The 19,228-nt window shown below is 43.0% G+C and overlaps 1 protein-coding gene across 3 annotated transcripts in view; it reads left to right on the top strand.

The window, feature by feature from the left end:
- The window catches only part of PLEKHM3 (pleckstrin homology domain containing M3), a 152,889-nt gene that overhangs the window by 45,250 nt on the left and 88,411 nt on the right, over positions 1–19,228 (top strand). For all 3 annotated transcript variants that reach the window (XR_013347492.1, XM_077829984.1, XM_077829985.1), the window contains 2 exons: positions 7,016–7,161; positions 15,930–16,123. Coding sequence is in view for 2 of the 3 variants with exons in the window: in XM_077829984.1 (XP_077686110.1) it covers positions 7,016–7,161; positions 15,930–16,123 (340 nt within the window). In the remaining variant the exon portion in view is untranslated. The remainder of the gene's footprint in view (positions 1–7,015; positions 7,162–15,929; positions 16,124–19,228) is intronic.

The following is a 19,228-nucleotide window of genomic DNA, read 5'->3' as shown; positions in this document are numbered from 1 at the left end:
TTGGCTGTTCCAAATGTGCAGGTTGTAGCTGACACTAAGACCTGCAGCGTCGTGTGAAATACACTGTAACCAAGTCAGAAATGTGTTTCCGAGGACCTGGAAAACAAATGCGAAACTAACAGGACAAGCGCGACTGGAATGGGTGAAACAAACAGTACAAGAACGGACAGCTGCTTTAGCAGAAATGGCTTTCCTTTGGGAGGATCCCCTTCACTATAAAATATAGGAGACGATTGGCCAGGCACTCTCTGTGAGGGCTCCAGGATGCTGGAACTTGCTCCTATCTTTGGTCCGAAATAGCCTGAATTTGGTGACCTTCTGGGCATGCTGCCCAAGACGTCTGTTTGAGAGAGTGTGTGGAGAGGGCTGAGGGTATCGTACCTAGACGAATGTGAAGTCTGTCACAGCTAGAATCTGTTCTCTAACTCAATAAATTAGGACTTATTCCCATATCCCCTCTGTAGTCCAATAAGAATGGCAGATGTGAATAGCTGTGCATTAAGATGAGAAACCCTGTGACTTATGCTGCCCCGTGAAAGGCAGAATGAACTGTATGGAGAGACAAAAAGTAAAATCTAGATCGGGGTGAGGAGGTAGCTAGCTGTTTTTGCATGTGAGTGGCTGGCTGAGCTCCTGCTGAATGGATCACTTTAATGCTGCTGAGATTCATTGTATTGTTAAGGGTGTCTTAGGTGCCTACAGCCTTGGAAGGGCATTTTTTAGCTATTGTTTACATAGAAATAAATAAGTAAATAGGTTACCAGGTGAGGAATGTAGATTTCAGCACATACAGGGAGTGTATCTGAGACTGTTTATCTTTCGTCCACGTACCGAGAATCCTCACACTGTACATTACTATATGCAGCCTGTTATCGGAGCAGAGAGAACGGCCACAGCCACTATGTGCTTCAGCAGAGAGGTAGGGAGTGATCTCTTACCCACAAGACACTTGCTTTAAGTCTGCCCACCCAACATGTCTCTAGGAACTGGAGGACCAAGAACTCTGAGGTTACCTAAACTCCACGTACCTATGCTTGCAGTTAGTTGGGCTGATCTCTGGGATTTGGCATAGAGTCTTCTTTCCCATGGTTTGACATCACCAGCAGTGTCTGCTGCATAATTTAAGTCACATTCAAAACCTCCACGGTGCGGTTTGAAGGCCTGACCTTGCAAACATTTCCTCAGGTGAGTAAGCCTTATTCACATAAGCAGTCCCACTGATTTCAAACCATGAGTGACAACTGCTCCTGTAAGTAAAGATTTGCGGGATTGGGGCTCACCCGCTCATTGGGGTGAATTTCACTCCTAATTAACTGTGATGTGGTGAAAAATCTCTAGTGAAGTGGAATGAACACCCCAGAGTGCTTCAGTGGATTGCAATAGGACTGTCATAAGGAACTTCTGTTCAGCCTGGCGTTCGCATCTAGCTCCAGCACGTTGCAAGAGGATAGGCCTTAAAATGGTGACATCCTGCTTTGTAGTGAAATTATTTTCGATCATTTTTGGAACTCTCAGAGGTATAGTTTAATTTATTTCCTCCTTCCACCCAGTGAGTTGGACTTAAGGTACAAATGCAAACTAACATCCTATGTGGAGAGATACAAAACACGGTTGCAGTAAGACTTGGGAAACTTTCCAGAATAGTGTTTCTGGCAAATACCGGATCATCTGTAATGTTTATAAAGCTTTTAGTGGCGCTCAGTTGGGAGTGGACTGTATAATTCACTCGTGGCTTCACCATGCATGAATAAATCAGCCAGTACAAACTCAAGAGAATAAAATCACGCATGTTACTGTATTTCATCCAGTTTATAAGAGAAGGCTACATGGAATAAATGCAAAAACTGTAACTAGTTAGTGCACAAACTCTGAGTCTTCTGTGCTCACACCGTGATTTGAAATTCTGAGGCAGATGACAAAAAGGGATTTAGATCCTTCACTGCCGCTCTTTTGTAAGGCGGGGGCACTGCAGTGTTTACTGTACCGTGGTGTATTGCTAATCAAACATTATCTATCGTACTTTATGAGCTGTTGCCATTCTGCTCGGGAAAGGTGCGTGTTCACTTTAATCAGACTTCTCCATCTTGCCCTTTGAGAGGAGGGGTGTCATTCTGTGTTTTCTTTTCAGAGAGGCAAGACTTACCTCTGTTATGCTTTTAAAAACATCGGTACCCTAGCAACAGTGAGTCCATTCTACCGGCATCTTGCAGTGCTGATAGAAAGGCATGTCAGACAAACAGAGTGTACTTTTTAAAAAAAAAAAAAAAATCTCTTCAGCTGTTCTAACACCGCACCTTTATGTATTAACACACTTTTTTTAGTGGTATGGTTGATCTATGCAGAGTTCACCACCTAGGTGTGCTACCTAACTTTATACATAAAAACACAGCGAGACGTGGCCATGTGGAAACTCTTGTAAACTGGTGAATATGGAAGCAGTTTATTAAATAAATAAGCCAGCGATCCTACCCCAGATAAATGTTTGTTGAGCGTAGATGGGAGTATGAACATATTGGACTATTTCTAGGGCTACAAAATTGCATAGTCACATCAGATTTACTTGTCTCTTAGACAAGGTAAATTTGCAACTGGGGGCTGGTTGTAAGGGATGTGGTCAAAGTGTTTGTGCCCCAAATTTGGCCTTAGTTTAAAATTGTGTGTCATCTGATCATGGTAAATGTTCTTCGTTGTTTCATTTTTCAGATCCATCGTTCTGATATTGGAAAGGAAAGCAGTGTTGTGGGCATACAGGAGGTAGAATCGTCCAGTATCGAGGGCACAGGGACTGGGAGACACTAAATGGGACTCCGTTTCCAGCATTGCCGCTGACTAGTTGTGTGATGTTGCGCAAGTTACTTACTATAGGGCCAGACTATTAAAAGGTTCTGGTTATTCTGGGTGCCACCATTTTTGGAAGACAGCTAAATTCTGATTTTTCAGAGGTGTCTGGTACCTGCAGCTCCCAGGGATTTTAAATACAGGCCTGGGAACTCAGCACCTTTGAAAATCAGTCCCCAGGTATTTCAAGTTGGGCATCCAAAATCAGTAGACACTTTTTTGGAAAAAGTGGGCCTTGTGCCTCAGCTTACCCATCTGTATCATGGACATAATATCTACTTTTGTAACTCTCTTTGAGATGTCTGGATGGAAAATGTTCTAGGAGAGTTGATGTTAATAATTCATGACTTCTCATTTTATGTGCTATCCTGATCATAGCATGCCATGTCATAGCATGTGATGTTTTTAGTTTGGGCCCACCAATAAGTGCTATATCTTTTTTTCAATTGTCTTTTTAAAATTGCATTTTTTAATTTTCAGCTGAAAAAACCACTTTTCTTTTATATTCATCTGTCACGAGTAGGTTATGCTTAGGGCCTGTTCTTCATAATAGCCTTTTTATAAGGCTTGTTCTACCCTAAAAGTAGAGTGGATAAGCTGGTTATTTTAGTTCATGTTCAAAAATTGCCGACTTCTCATAGGACACTTTGGAAAGTGTTTGTTAGCGAAGTTCTGCTGATACGGCATGTATCACGTTATCAGGTTTTTATTTTTCTCCCCTTGTATCTCACAAGTAAGGATGCTTTCATGATAAGGAGATATTTCTTGCTTCAGAGTTAATCTGCTCCTGCTGCTAATTGCTGATTTTGGGGGTCTTGCAAACCTTTATACACAGATCTCCTCATTGAGTTCAATAGACTACTCGCATGAGTTGAGGTTTTCAACGTAGGTTCCTTAACATCCTCTGTGATCTCACAGACGTCTCCACAGCAACTCATCATGATGTCACAGGGACTTGGTGATGGCAGCGTGTGGCAGAAGCACGTGAATCCCTTGGCCACAAAGATCCTGTTCCGATGCCCATGTTCTTAGTAATGAAAATGCGAGAAGAAAGGAATGTAGAAATATGATTTATAAATACTTTTAGAACATTTTTTAGTTTTCTGTTAGGCATCAGGGCTTTCAACGATTGTCAAGTGTATGGAGGGAAAAGTTCTTGAAATATGGCTTTTTAAAAAAAGATAAATAGAATCCAATATCAGAAGAATTTTTTAAAAAGCCGTATGGCACTTAGTTTGATTTATTCAAACATACTGTGAGTGGACTATTTTCTCCCTAACTGGGAACTTATCACATATTATCACTACCATTGATCTGAGCACCTTGCCAGCGTTGGGGCTGGTCTACGCTAGAAAGTTAGTTTGTCCCAGCTACATTGCTTAGGGGTGTGAAAAGTTCACATCCCTTAGAGATGCCGTGAAGATGGAGCTAACCCCCAGTGCAGACTGCGCAAAGTCAATCGAAGAATTCCATCGACCTAGCTACTGCCTCTCAGAGAACTCCTTCCATCGCTGGAGATAGTGTCTACGCCCCAGCGTCCTGTGCCGCTGTAGCATTCCTACGGTAGATACACATTTAGTGTAGCTGCATTAAAGTACGGGCATTAAGGTACTTTTCTCGGTATGGGTTTGTCTGTGGGGACCTGCTGCAAGCTACGCCGGCAGGACAGTTACATCGGTATAAGTTGCATCTGTAGTAGGAGGATAATGATTTAGTTGGGGATTGGTCCTGCTTTGAGCAGGGGGTTGGACTAGATGACCTCCTGCGGTCCCTTCCAACCCTGAGGTTCTCTGAGGGTTTGCTGGTACAGCTATACCGGTATAGCTACGCTAGCAAAACTTTTTTAGTGTAGACAAGGCCAAAGTAGCATCAGATACTGAGGTGGGGAAAGAGAAGTCGTTTTATTTAGGCCTAGACCAGTGGTTCTCAAACTTTTTTTTTTTTTCGCGGACCACTTGAAAATTGCTGAGGGTCTCGGCGGACCACTTACTGATCTTTCCAAATGCTGTTTGTACTGTTAGCTAACTACTGTAACCGCTTTGGATAATAATTAACTATTTTTGTTCTACAAATAAAAGCACACAACTCATATTTTAATATCAGTAGTCTTACCTTTCTAATGCGATGGATGTGCCCTCTCTCCCCTGCTGCAGCAGCCGCAGAGCTGAGGCTAGGAAGGAGGGGGGGGGTCTTTCCCTCTCTCTCCCAGGGGAGCAGCCCCCAAGCTGGGGCTGGGAAGGAGGCGGGGGTCTCTCCCTGGCAGCCGCAGCCCTGGAGCTGGGAAAAGTTGCCTCTTTCTCTGGCCACTGCAGCCCTGCACATCCCAAATTTCCCCACCCCCTCTTCTCACCCCACTGCCCCCTCCCACCTACCACCATTCCCCCAAAGGCCACCACCTCACCTTACATGTGCGTCTTCTCCAGGGTCCAGGCATCTAATTAATGGAGCCATGCCTGTGCGGCTCCACTAATTAGGTGGGTGGCCCTTCATTCTCTCGTGTGCAGCTGCCCAGGCGCGCACCTTAGAGGGAACTATCCACGGACCACCTGAATGGAGCTCGTGGACCACTGATGGTCCACGGACCACAGTTTGAGAACCTCTGGCCTAGACTACACTACAAAAGGTTTGCCTTCACCAGTCTAGCTATACTGGCAAATCCTCCTAGTGTAGATGTAGCTTACCAGTGTAATTTATGCTTGTTTCCAGAATGAAATAAGTTATAATGGCAAAAGCACTGCATCTATACTTGGGCTTTTGCTGGCATAGACGTGATAAAAAATCACAGCCCAAACCAATGTTGTTATACTGACAAAAGAGTCTTGTGTAGACCTGGCCATAGATTGCAGTCTCTTCAGGGCAGGGATTGTCTCTCACTGTGTAGGTACACAATGATCCTGATCCTGGTTGGGCGCTCCGTAATACAAATAAGTGCTACCATAATACAAGTAATTATTAATAATGAACACAACAAAGGGAAAAGAAGAAATGTACCAATGTATCCTTCCCAATGTATATATGTTTACAACAACCCATGGCATCTAATTAATAAAACTAAAAAAGTCCTCCCTGTTGCTAATATGGTGGTTATTGTTTGCCATTGTACTGTGTGGTTTACTTGTACGTGCCAATTCAGTTCCCCTTGTGTGATCATTGTATGCCAGTTCAGTGCCCATTGTTAGAAGATGGCTAGCTTGCTCTCATTCAGTCAGCAACAGATAAAGGATTTTGCAATGGGAGGGAGGGTCTAGTATGCAAATAAATGATGTTATGTAAGTTGGTGGTATGCATCTGTATGAAAGACGTGGTATTAATGGTTTGCTCGAGCAGCTCTCTCTAGATCATGGCTGTCTTGCAGAACTGTCCTTTTTTCAAATGAAAAATATTGCTGAAAATTACAATGTTGACTCTCTTTCAAAGAAAACAACAAAAGTCAAACATCTGATTCGGGGGGACAACGAGAGCGATTCCCGATGAAGGAAGATGTGTTTGCTCATTTGTCAGGACCAAAACCAAATGAGACTGATGTTGATATTGTCCAAGCAGAGTAGGGTCTGGGGCGGAGCTGGCAACCCTTGCTCCTCTCTTTTCCTTATTTGGCTACCAAGACTGGAGTTTGAGATTTACCTTTAATCCCTGAAACATCTCACAATCTGACAGCCACCTAAACCAGCACTTTCTAACCAGTTTCAGATGTTTATGATATCAGCAGTTCTTATGATAGACACACAAAATCCTGAACCCAGGATTTGGGCTGTAAAAAAAAAAAAAAAAGACAGTGATTTTCCAGGTATGTTGTTTTTGTGTGTCTGTCAGGTCAAAATCCTGAGCGGATCTCAGTTGTTGAAGTGCCCAGCTTTGAGACAGGTAGGAATGGACTGCTGAGTACCCACGGTTCCTGTTGACTTTGGTTGGAGTGGTAGGTGCTGCTCAGTCTCTGTGAAAATCCGGTGTAAGTCTCTCAAGTTGTGCACCCAAAATTAGTAGACATTTTTGAAATTTGGACCAGAATGCTGAATTATCCACATATATTCTGTTATTTGCAAGGGATATGAAACAGTTCATTTTCTAAAACCGCTCTCATCTGGGAAGTGGTTAATTAACTCCCTCATCGCACCCTATGAAACATCATTAGCAAAGGATATAAAATGGATATCATTTTCTTCTTTCCTTTTCCCAGGTTGTCAGCGCTCCATAGGCTTGTCCAATGGAAAAGCCAAGGTGTGCGGTTACAGCGGATGGTATTACTGCATCACCTGCCATGTGGATGACAACTTTCTAATCCCCGCACGACTGGTTCATAATTGGGACACTTCAAAATACAAGGTAATCTTCACCTGTGTTGGTCTGAGAAGAAATACACTGAATGCCACGTAACAGAAACACAAATGACGCTGAAGGTTAAAATCTAATTTTACAGTTGACTAATATTATCCAGTCAATTACATTCCTGACCGGGGCGGGAGAGGTCGTGCCCAGCGGTTGGAGTGGGAATCCAAGTCGGAAGTCGGAGCTGAAGGTCAGAGCTGGGTTACCTGGGTTGAGGCAAGGCAGGAGCAGGGCTGGGTCCCTGTCAGGAACAAGGCAGGAGCAGGACTGGAACAAAGAGGAGCCAGCCTAGGAACAGGCAGGTGCAGGAGCTGTAACAGCTGTGGGCAAATGTTTTAAGCAGCCCCCGAACTGCTGCTAGGCTTAAGAGCAGGTCTGCTGACTCTTCCCATCTAGAGGTGGTGACTTCCTGAGTTCCTGGAGGGCGCTCGACCCCCCACTCCACCCCTTCACCCAAGCCCCCATCGCTGCCCTATCTCCAAGCCCTTCACCAAGCCCCCATCGCTACCCCTGCCCTGCCCCACCTCTTCCTGCCCCCGCACTCCCCTCACCCCCAGCGCCTCCTGAATATCACTGAACAGCTGATAGCGGTGGGCAGGAGGCGCTGGGAGGGCGGGGAGGAGCTGAGTGGCGGGGCTGCTGGTGGGTGCTGAGCACCCACTCTTTTTTTTTCCCGTGGGTGCTCCTGCCCTGGAGTGCCCACGGAGTCGGCGCCTATGTCACCATCAGGCTGTGTAGCCAATCATTTAGCCGACTACTCGTTAGATTGCCCAGAGACTGGCTCTGTTGCTGGCCCTGATTCTTGAGAGTTCATCTGTCCCCTACTCACATGTCTCGCCTACTCAGTCTGTTACCCCTCCACAGCACGTCTTCAAATCTGCAGAAGCCACCTCAATGTCTCTTTCCTGTTTGCGCCTCACGGTGCCACACTTCTCCTCCTGGCTGCCCCCACTTACGACTGCTGTAGTCCTTCAAGAGGCAGGGGTTCTTCTCTACTGGGTCTCATGGTCCTAATCTTCAGAGTCCTCATAGAATCACAGGACTGGAAGGGACCTTGAGAGGTCTTCTAGTCCAGTGCCCGGCCTCATGGCAGGACTAAGTGTCCATCCCTGACAGGTGTTTGTCTAATCTGCTCTTAAAAATTTCCAATTATGGAGATTCCACAACCTCCCTAGGCTCATGGACTAGTCCTTGGCTATCCCAGACATTGCCTTTTTCGCCGCAGCTCCAAGAGCTGTGATTCTCAGGAGCTCTACAGTTGATGGATCCCAAGAGGAGGGCTTGGAGATCAGGGCTTTTTTTTTTGTGGCAGGCATTAATGCTATGGAATTCCATCCTATGGGAAATCAGATCTCTCTAGCTTCAGAACATCGTGGACTTCATCTCTGAGCACAGGTCTTCTTATAAAAGCAGAAGGATGGCACTTCAACACTTCCCTGGGCATAAGCAACAGAAGTAATGTAAAGAGAGAGGTTTGCACATTGAGTCATAGTATGAGGATGAGGTGGAAGCTAAGTACAGTTCTTTAGATTGAATTCTACCTTCTTTTTTTTTTTAACATTCAGATGCCATGAGTGTATGGATAGATATGTCAATATGGATGAAAGGATAGACAGGCAGATATATACTTGTGGCTATTTTATACATCTTAGCATGTTTCCCAAAGGCCACCAAAGAAATGGTACACAGAATGTGCATTCCCGTTGGATGTTTTCATAGGGTTAACGATGTTGTTTTGGCTTTGCAGGGGGAGTGTGCTGAAACAATAACAGACTTATGAGGAAGGGAGATTGTACTAAAGCTTCAAACATAAGAGACACTGTTAGGAGAGGCTGTTTGATGTCTAAGGTCTGCGAATAATATTATTATGGGTTATTTGAAAAGGAAATAAAAGAACTGGTAAATGCTCTGTTAGGAGGAAAAAGCAGGCTCTCTTGAAGAAGAAAATCTGTCAAAAGACAGAGATTATTAAAGGAAACTGGAGCCTGCTGTTAGGAAAATGATAATCTGATGCCAAATAATATCAGATTTTTCAGGAGTTAATAAAGTTCTTGCATAGACAGATTAAGGATCTTTTTTTTTCCCCCAGGAGACCAGATATTAAATATTAGACATTACATTTTTTTCCTTTGGGATGGGATGAGAGCCTCTAATGTGGATCAAATGGATGGTAAAACAGGCAGTCTAGTGTAAACGTGTGTCAATGAGACCATCAAGAAGAGAAACTGGATTTTTAATTTAGAATTTAAAACCTGTACTGATTCAAACAGTCTGGCTACAGGAGAGAAGGAACAGCCGGTGTTCAAAGACGTAGGGCACAAAGGCAGAACAGAGTTTTTAGGCTTAAATTTAAAATCAAATTAATTCTGATTATAACAATGAGAAATTCTCAATTTTCACTTTGCAAAAGCACAGTACAGTTGTGAACATTCACTTGGCTGGGAGCAGTGTCAAGTTCTCTGTAAGTACATATATCCCCGGAGTAGCTGAGTCTCTCAGGAGTGTTAATTTATCCTCACAACAGCCCAGCAAAGTAGGGGAGTATCATCATCCTCAATGTACAGACAAGGAACTGAGGCACTGAGAGATCATGTGACTTGCCCAAGGTCACACAGGAAGAGCTGGGAATTGAATCTGGGTCCCCTGAGGCCACAAGACCATTCTTAACCACAAGACCATCCTTTGTCTCCTAGCCCATTATGTAACTGATCAGGTTTAAGGGTATCTGTTAGTTTTGTCTCTTTATACTGGATTTTGCAATTTTGTGCCTTGTTTCTATCTTCATTGTATTCTTCATTGGAACTAAGCAAATCCTCTTCTGTTGTGGAGCACACTGGCCTGAGATGACCCTTAGTCTTTCATTTATCTCCATTTTCCCTTTCTCGCATACTTCAGATGTAGAGTGTGATGCTGTGTCACTACTGTACAATCCATTTAGATACTTCAGATGCAAAAAAAAAAAAAGTTTCTTAGTTTTGTCTGCAGTATTTAATAGCAATAATGTGGCTGCATGATTCTTTATTAGTGTATTGACTATATGTCCTGGTCTGGCAGAGACAGAAACACCGTCCCACTCTCCTGAGGTGTTCTTAGTATTAATGATTTCTGTTTCTCTTGGACTCACTTTCAAAGCAGGATATCCTCATGCACTGCCATTGCAGCTGATGTTGAGTGTCCTGCAAGTACCTACACAGATAGATCTCTTGAACAGCACTCCCAAAATGGAACCAAGCTCCAAAGCCTCACCAAAGAGGCAGCCCTGTCCATCAAGGACAATGCAGCAATGCACTAAGGAGGAGCTACTCCAGCAGTAGGCCCCCTTTCAACCTGATGCATAATATACCGATGGGGGCTGATAGGAACGGGGCTTTGCCAAAGTGGACCGTGCTTGGCACAGTCCTGGTGAGATATCAGAGAGAATGTGAGTGTGGCTTCCACCTATTGAATGCTTCTGTATTTCACGCTATCTAGAAAATGTGTCCATCACTTGACCAGTGAACAGAGTAACAGTGGATGAAGAACATGAAATAATTTCTCCCCAGCCATCTCGTCCCTTTTTGCAAGGTGCATTGGCACCTATAATATCTGCCACTAGCGAAGCTGAGGGAGCAAGCCCCAGTGTATGATCTATAGCTTGGGTCTTGTTTGGTAACACTGATACAATTAGGTATATGTTTTCAATTGTTCCCTGGGATTCACTGCACTTGAACACAATGTATCATAATAACTCTTGGCCTTCACAGTCAGAAAAGATCCTGTCTGCTTCTAACAGGATGAGACTTGTTAAAAAACAGAAGTCAGGACAAATCCGTAGAGTTGAGTGGTACCGTGTCCTGGATCTTGAGAATTACACTATATTTGTGTACAAAAGCATTTGGCTACTAAGGGAAAGAACCCCTTGATTATTTAACAGAAACCCTTTCAAAGGACATGCCCATTCGCCATGTTTCTGCAGGTGGATTTGATTTAAATCATGATTTAAATCACTAGTCAAGAAAACTTGATTTAATTATGGATTTCTACATAAAAGTGCATTCTTGTTGGTTGTTATAACCTTAATACATATTCTTCACAATTCAGAGATAGATGAGACCCAACTGGGTCTGTTTTATAGCCTGCTGGCATTATAGGTTTTCTCTTCTAGTGAGAGTCATATGGTAGATCTCAAATCAATGAAGGCTACACTCAGAAAGACCTCAAGACTTCTGGAATATGTGGCTCAAACAGTTTCACTTTTGTTTCTACTGCCTGTCCCTCCCTTCTCACATTTATCTCCAGACTTCTTCTCCTTTCCAGATCTATTTTGCCCCCACCAATCTTCTATTCATTGAACTTTTTGAAACTTTGCACTTTTAGAGAGAGGTAAGGGACTGACTCTGCGTACACAAATTTGCAGAGGGACAATAGAGTTGAGGTCTGTTATTTCTCACCTCTATATATTTATTTATTTGTTTGTTTTAAAACATTTTTGCTGACAGGGCATTTTATCCCTGGAGACACAAATCCACAGTTTGAGAACTGCAAAACTAAGCATCTCTGATGGTATCTTCCAGACTGAGCACTGAGTGCCATTGGGTAGATAGAAAGATTAACCTAAATAATCTATACAGAAGCCCCTGGAACCCCATAAAATTGGGTCCCTCATCCATGAACTATCGGAATTTATTTACAAAACATTTCTTAAATATTACATGAATATATTGTCTCATACTCTAGAATTAGAATTTATAATCCCTATTCCATGATGAGATATCTTTGAGCTATAATGTATCTTAATTAAAACTATCTTTAGATGGGTTTTTTCCTCAAAAAGCATTTTATCAAAAAAATCCAATTTAAATAAAAAAAAATCCAATTTTTTTTTGAAAAATTTTTTTTTTATCCACCGTGCTTCCTCACACAGCAACTGGAGTTTCTTAACCAAAATCGTAGTTCAGACAGTTTCTCCCAGCTCCCACTTTTGCTTATGGTTCTCAGTCCTTTCCATAGTAGACTTTTTCATGTTCTAGAGGGAGATTATCTTTTAGATAGCTCTTCCTCCAATCCTTTCGCAACCTCTTCTCTCTGGCAACTTTTATTTTGTTACATGCAAAAGGTAATAAGTATTGCTGTGTGCTTCCAGGAGCACCCAACAGTGTTCTAGGAGCTGCACAAACACAAGAAAAGAGACCGCCCCTGCTCCAAAGAGTTTACCATGCGTCGGACTTTTCGTAAATTAACGTTTAAATTCTGAAGCACAAGATGGCAGCCTCCAGAAAAAAGTACTCCTCATGGTATTCCCCCTCATTCCTGTTCTTTTGACATTTCAGGCTAAAGAGCTCTCTTCAGTCTTAATTCTTGTATTTAAATGGAATTTTCTGGTGTTTCTAATACAATTATACGTGTGCGTATTTGTGTATTATAGGCAGGGCTGGTAGCGCTACCTATTATTAAGCTTGCCCCTGTTTTCAGTTGCTTATAACTTTGCCAAACGTTAACCATTTGGGCTGAAATTTGACTTGCCCGTTTCCTAGCTCAGGCTGAGGTTTTTGGAAAATTTCAAGCCAAAACAGTTCAGCCATTTCTGAAAATGATTCTACAGGAAAGTAATACATTGTTTTGCCTGTGTTTTAAAAAAAAAAAAACCAACTAGTGACTCTTTCTTTGACCAACGCTAGCACTCCTATATTTTGGAGCAGGGATGTAAAATGTGGGTAGGGGGTGACGTTTGGGTCAGGGACGTGCCTTTTGTCATCCCTATGAAAATCCACCCAAGTTTGGCCGAGTTATAAATTAACTGTCCATTCTGTGCACTCCCTGAGGCAGGGGTCCTGGGGGAAAAAAACAACGTGATCTTGTCATTAAAGACTGTGTACCATAAAGTATGCACATAAGGCGGCTGAATGAAGGTTGCACAGGCAACCTTGATTCTGCCATTTCCTAACTTTTGGGTGCTTGACTTTGCGAACTTTAGTAATCTTTTAACGTGTATGTGTGCGTGCATCTGTCCATGGGTGCACTGCTGATGACTGTGCCCCATGGAAAAAATAAAATATCACCTCCTGCTCATTCCTATATCTGCCCTGAGGCCGCGGGAGGGCAAGTGGGGTTTCCCATCATTTCAATCCTGATTCACAGTGAAAGAATATTCTCCAAAAGGAATACTGAGCCCCTGGGGATACTGGCACCAGGTTCTGCGATGGAAGAAAATCTGGAAACCTCCCCGTGTTCTACATGCCACTTGCTGGCTGCTCTCAAATTTAAGACTACGTACTTGCACGTTCCTAGGTCTTGATACAGCAAAGCACTTCAGCGTGTGCTTGAATGCTGTGCTGATGGGGACCAAAGTATATATGTGAGTGATCCTCGCACAGAATTTGGAGTGAGAAACTCCTGAGTTCCAATCCAAGCTGTGATATTGAGTGCTTGTGTGGTGCTGAGTGAATCGCTGAGTGAAACTCCCCTCTTCTCCCCGCCGCCCCCCAATACAAGAGGAATAATACTTATTATAGGTATGGTAGCTCTCAGGTGTGTTGTAAGGCTAAATGGTTTAATGTGTGCAAAAGCAGTGTGACGATGAAGATAGTTGTATTCTTCTCTCTAACATGCAGCTGTATAAGTCTCGCTAACAGAACAAAACCAAGAGATGCCACCAAACTTTCCTGGAGCTAAAGTTCTGTGTGCATTTGGAGCATTTGGGATCTGAAGAATTTTGGTCTTTACCCGACCTGCCTGGGTTATTACTGATACAGGGCATTTTCCGTTCCTCAGTTTGGACAGCACAGTTCCTTGGGTGTGCACTGTTTTTTTTAAAAAAAAAAAAAAAAATCTAAAAGCTGAGAGATGAGTGGGATGTTTAATACAGCTTCTGAGCCATAGAAGTCTGTGGAACCATGACCCTTAATTCACCTTACAGTATCTCCCGTGTTTAAAAATATACATTGTATTATCTGCATAATCACTAACCTGCAGCCAGTACTTGGCGTTATGTATGATATTTTTGTTAACATGAAGATTATTCATTGTGAAGAGTTACAGTTGGGATCATCTCTCACTGTAACATCTCCTTCCCTGACCTGCTCCTATTTCCAGTAGCTCAGTAGTTCTCAACCTTTCCAGATTACTGTACCCCTTTCAGGAGTCTGATTTGTCTTGTGTATCCCCAAGTTTAACCTCACTTAAAAACTACTTGCTTACAAAATCAGACATACAAATACAAAAGTGTCACAGCACACTATTTCTGAAAAGTTGCTTTCTTTTTCATTTTTACCATATAATTATAAAAGAAACCAATTGGAATATAAATATTGTACTTATATTTCAGTGTGTAGTATGTAGAGCAGTATAAACAAGTCATTGTATGAAATTTTGGTTTGTACTGACTTTGCTTGTGCTTTTTATGTAGCCTGTTGTAAAACTAGGCAAATATCTAGGTAAGCTGATGTACCCCCTAGAAGACTTCTGTGTACCCCAAGGAGTAAATGTACCCTTGGCTGAGAACCACTGCACTAGCTGGTACCATCTATAAGGACATATTTTGCTTTGTCTACCTCATCTTCTACAGCATCTGAAGGGAGAGGCCTTTTAAGTCTGAGAAGACTATAGTGTAGCCTTTGCCCTTTTGTTCACCTCATAAAAGGTAGCTTTGTTAGCCTAATTCATTGGTGCCTGGCTTCAGCGTAAACACTGGTTTTAAGGACCAGAAGGACTGATTGAATTGCGAAACATCATTTTTCTACAGCACAGTTTCAAGTGGTTTGCAGTTCATTGCACATAATCCCGGCTCTTTTTTCACCCTGGATAAAATGCAGAAATAAAGAAGGAGGCTGGGGCGGAGTATTTGGTCTTTGAAATGGAAGTATCCTTCCCAGTTAGGACAAAAAGTTCCAAGGGGTTACAGTAACTTATTGTGGGTGCAGATGTACAGAACAATACGATGGAATGGGCTAGAGAGAAAGTTCTTGAAAATGAAACACCATAATTCATGAACAATAATAATACCCATCTTTCATCTATGTTTGTTTTCAAAAATTGCTGGATGTGGTTCTGATTGTTCTTTTAGTGTTATGTGATTTTTACATTACAGCTAAACATGGAAGAAATTGCCATTGGAACGGCTAATGATACAATGGAATCTGTTGTACACGTTAACATACCTTTGACTCTCTTTGAGGGACCCACTCAACTCCCATTAAAGTTTGAGATGACTCCAGTTGACTTCAAAAGGAGCTGGATTGGGCCTTCAATATTTCATTAATTTTCTTTGTCAATTGCATCCAACTTATCAGAATCACTGTGTATATGCACACAAACACATGTAAACATTCCTAGACAGGAAAAGGCCTTTTGAGGGAGTGATGATCATCATAGTTAGACACGTAAAAGATCTATTAGAATAAATCACTAACGTCATCCCACTGCAATGGCAGGATAATGTCCTCAATAGAGGACTATCTAATATCAAACAGATACTGTACATGATCATCACCAACAGGGAAGTGGTAAGGATCTGTATGGCTATGAATATTACTGTGATTTGAAAAGATAGGATAGTAGTTCTTAAAGTTTATCGTAATGTGCTCTATAAAGTAGGGATTGGCTATCGATAGAAGGGTTAACAGTGGGATCACTTTCAACTCTGCCTTCTCCAAGAGTTGGCAATGGAAATTCCAATAGAGGGTTTCAGATTCAAATAACGATTAAAAACGCACATAAGAGAGAGGAATAAAACCATTTAAAGACGGGCAGAAAGAAAGCACATCTAAGCTGCGTGCTTTGTTTTTCAGGTATCAAAGCAAGCCAAAGAGTTCCTGGAGTACGTGTACGAGGAGCCGCTAATTGACATCCAGCAGGAAAATCCCATGTTGTACAGACATGTCGAGCCACTGGCAACTGTAGTCCGTCTGAGACAGCAGCTGAGATCTCTCCGAGCCTATTTGTTCAGCTGCAGAGCAGCAGTGGCAGAAGACCTGCGCAGGAGGTAAGCACCATGGACAACATGCAGCACAAGCTTCCTGTTGTCCTGCCTCTTCCTTGTCTGCACGTGTTCAGCCCTCGCTGCCTCCTCTTGGTTCCCATGATCCAATTCATAAGCCATTACCCATTGTGAAAGCCAGCTGCGCTGTAGTTGTCACCAGAGGCTTTTTTATACAACGAGATTGTCTGCTGCCATAGGAAAGCCTGTTCCAGTGATTCATGCGGGCTGACTGCAGAGCTTGGGTACCTAAAGTCATTCCTCCCACAGGATCATGCTGCTTCTCCTCAGTGGTGCGTCTGAAGCTGAAAATACACAATTATCTCAGGCCATCACTGCGATAATGGAAAGTGTGTGATTTGGGTAATGTCGGTTCCTCCTTTCCTGTTGATTTTTCCTCAAAATAAAATGGGCAGATTGCAATCCACAAGTTTATTTCTCAAAGGCACAATTCATTTTAAAACATGCAGCATCTTAGTCCACTCTAGCTGCTGCTGATCTTCTCCAAACAGCTCTGAAAGACAAACAGCTTCTTCAAATCCAGCAGCAGATCAACTGTAGAAAGGCCAACTTTGTTTTTACCCTGGATCTCCTGAAGAAAGAGGCTGGAGGCCTGTTTTGGATCTGTCTTTTTTTTTTTTTTTTCCCCCTGTGAGGTGAATGAATCCAGACAAATGCAACTGGCTTGTTGGAACATGCATCTCTTATGTATCTGTATTTTTCAGGTCTGCTAGTAAAACAAATCTGTCACCTTCATTAGAAACATGGCCGCTTTGAAATGTTCAACTGCCAAAGGGAGGGAAAGTAAATGGAGGGCCTGTCCCACTCCCTGTATTGTGGATACATGTTTTTGAGGATGCAGAGGGTTGGTGTAATTTGCCGTGGGGGTTTGCACTGGCTTCTTTATCCCAGGAATGGAAGCAAGGTGATGATTGCTATTCATTAGATAACCTATATGTCACTGCCTTGAATAATTACACAAAGTACAGCTAAGCAAAGGGGGGCAAAGTTCTAGAGAGCAACAGGTGAGTTCCTAGACTAAACCTATTGTGTGTAAATATTTGTGTATATGTGTTGTGGAATTGAGCGGCAACACACAGACTCGCTTCTTCAACTTTCGGGGAGCCCATCTGCAGGATTTTTAAAATTAAACCTATTTTCTCTGGCTCTTGTGCACAGTATTATCACTTTGGCTGTCCTCAGGTACAGTTGTAATATCGGTCCTATTTTCTCTCCATCAGTTACAATAAAACTAAAAGGAGAGCAGCCTGACAGAGGCTGGAGAAAAGTGGCTGAAAAGAAATTACGGCTTTTGATTAATGCTGAATGCTCTGATTAAAACAGCAAGGAGGAAGTAGGAAAGACTATAGAGAGTGTCGGTGAAGAGAGTGAAAGAAAACAGATCAAAGGAGAAGTGAACAAAGAAAACCAATGGGGCCAGAGGAAATGGGACGAAGGGGAAAGCAAGGAGGCTGGAGGAGGTACTTTGAGCTGGAGCTGATGGAAGGAGATGAGAGGAAAGGGTCCAAAGGGACTGAAGAGGCATTCAAGGGACTAGGACAAAGAGAGAATTTGAGAAAATAAGAATTGAGGGGAACTACCAAGAGGCCAAAAGGGGAAGACTGAAGAAATAGAGGCAGCTCAGGAGATGGGGTAGGAAAGACAGGCAATATAGAATTCATCAGGAAATGTAGAAAAGGTGCGAGGCTTTAGAAGAAAAGGGATGACAAAAAAAACCCATAAAACTCTTATACCAGTAAGTAATCAAAATGAGTAAAATGTAAGGTAAGGTGCAGCTCTGTGGGTAGACAGAAAGGAGAAGACGAAGGAGGACAGTAGGTAGGATATGTCTGCCATCTGTTGTATGGTGGTTTCCTGGCGATACACTGTCAAGCTGCAGCTGAAGGCACATTCCCTACAGCAGAAGGAAAAGCCCTGAGTAACATACGGTGCTAATAAATGAGAGGGAGGGGAAAGGATGGGTCGGAGACACACTCCCTTTCCTTACTTACAGACCTCCAGACTCCCAATGATTAAAACAGAGAATTTTGATGGGTGTTTTATGACGGTTCTTGGGTGCCCCGTTTTCCGTACGCTCGCGATGACATAAGCCTGAGTTAAGCTTGGTCTTCTAGCGCTGCCTGAAATTCCCATTCCTCTCTCCCCGTGACCTATATATAATACACAGCTGAGAGAGGAGCACCATGGCTGGGGGCTGGGCTTGTGGCTAGATCTTTATGCACAGTCCTTGTCTCTTGCTCCTTGTTATAGGGAAGAGTGTCCAGTTTGGTAGGAACTTGTGGGATGCTCCAAAAGCCAGAGAGCGACCATTTCAAAGACACAAAGGGCAGGTATGTGCCCAACTCCCATTGAAAGTCTATGGGAGTTGGATGCCTGACTCGCACTTGTGGAAGTCTCCAGCAGAGTGATTTTGGCACCAGGTTGGTCCCTGGTGGCCTACCCGAAGGGGCTGGACCGATCTGGAGAGGAAAACAAGGCTGAAGCAGCACCACCTTGCAGGAATTGTGTTCCAGGACCTTTATTCTGAATATGTCGCATCCCAGTATGCAGACCCCACGGCTCAGCATAACAGCTGGACAGAGAAAATGAGATCTATTCACAAAGAAAACATGTGATTTAAATTACCCATCAGCTCATCACATGGGCAAGGTACAAGGAAAGGGGAGTTTAAACAACTGTGTGAGCCAGTGCTACTAAATTTAGTGCTGTTTCCTAGTCAGAATTTAAAGGGCTGGGGGAGAGAATCCAGAATCCAGTTATCTGTCCTGTTCCAAAGGCATTCTTTTCAGCTTGATCTTCACCTTAGTACATGGCTGGCTATTAATCACTGGCAAGTGAGCACAGCATCTTGAAGACCTGTCAGAACCATATAAACAGACTGAAACAAACTGTTAATATTGCTGTCTAGAGAGAACTAAAAACAGACTGATTAATCGTATTGGCACCTTGCTGCTTGTGGGACACTGATAGCCTTCCTTATTAGGGAAAGAGCAGATTGCTCTGGGGTGTTCTATCATTATCATCATCATTTTTTAAGTCTATCCCTTCCTCTTGAACCCAGATCTCAAACCCAAGATGGCAATTAATTTC

The sequence above is a fragment of the Eretmochelys imbricata genome, chromosome 11 (assembly GCF_965152235.1).
Source record: "Eretmochelys imbricata isolate rEreImb1 chromosome 11, rEreImb1.hap1, whole genome shotgun sequence".
NCBI lineage: Eukaryota > Metazoa > Chordata > Testudines > Cheloniidae > Eretmochelys > Eretmochelys imbricata.
The sequence above is the reverse complement of the archived record's forward strand: the minus strand, read 5'-3'. Positions and strand labels throughout refer to the sequence as shown.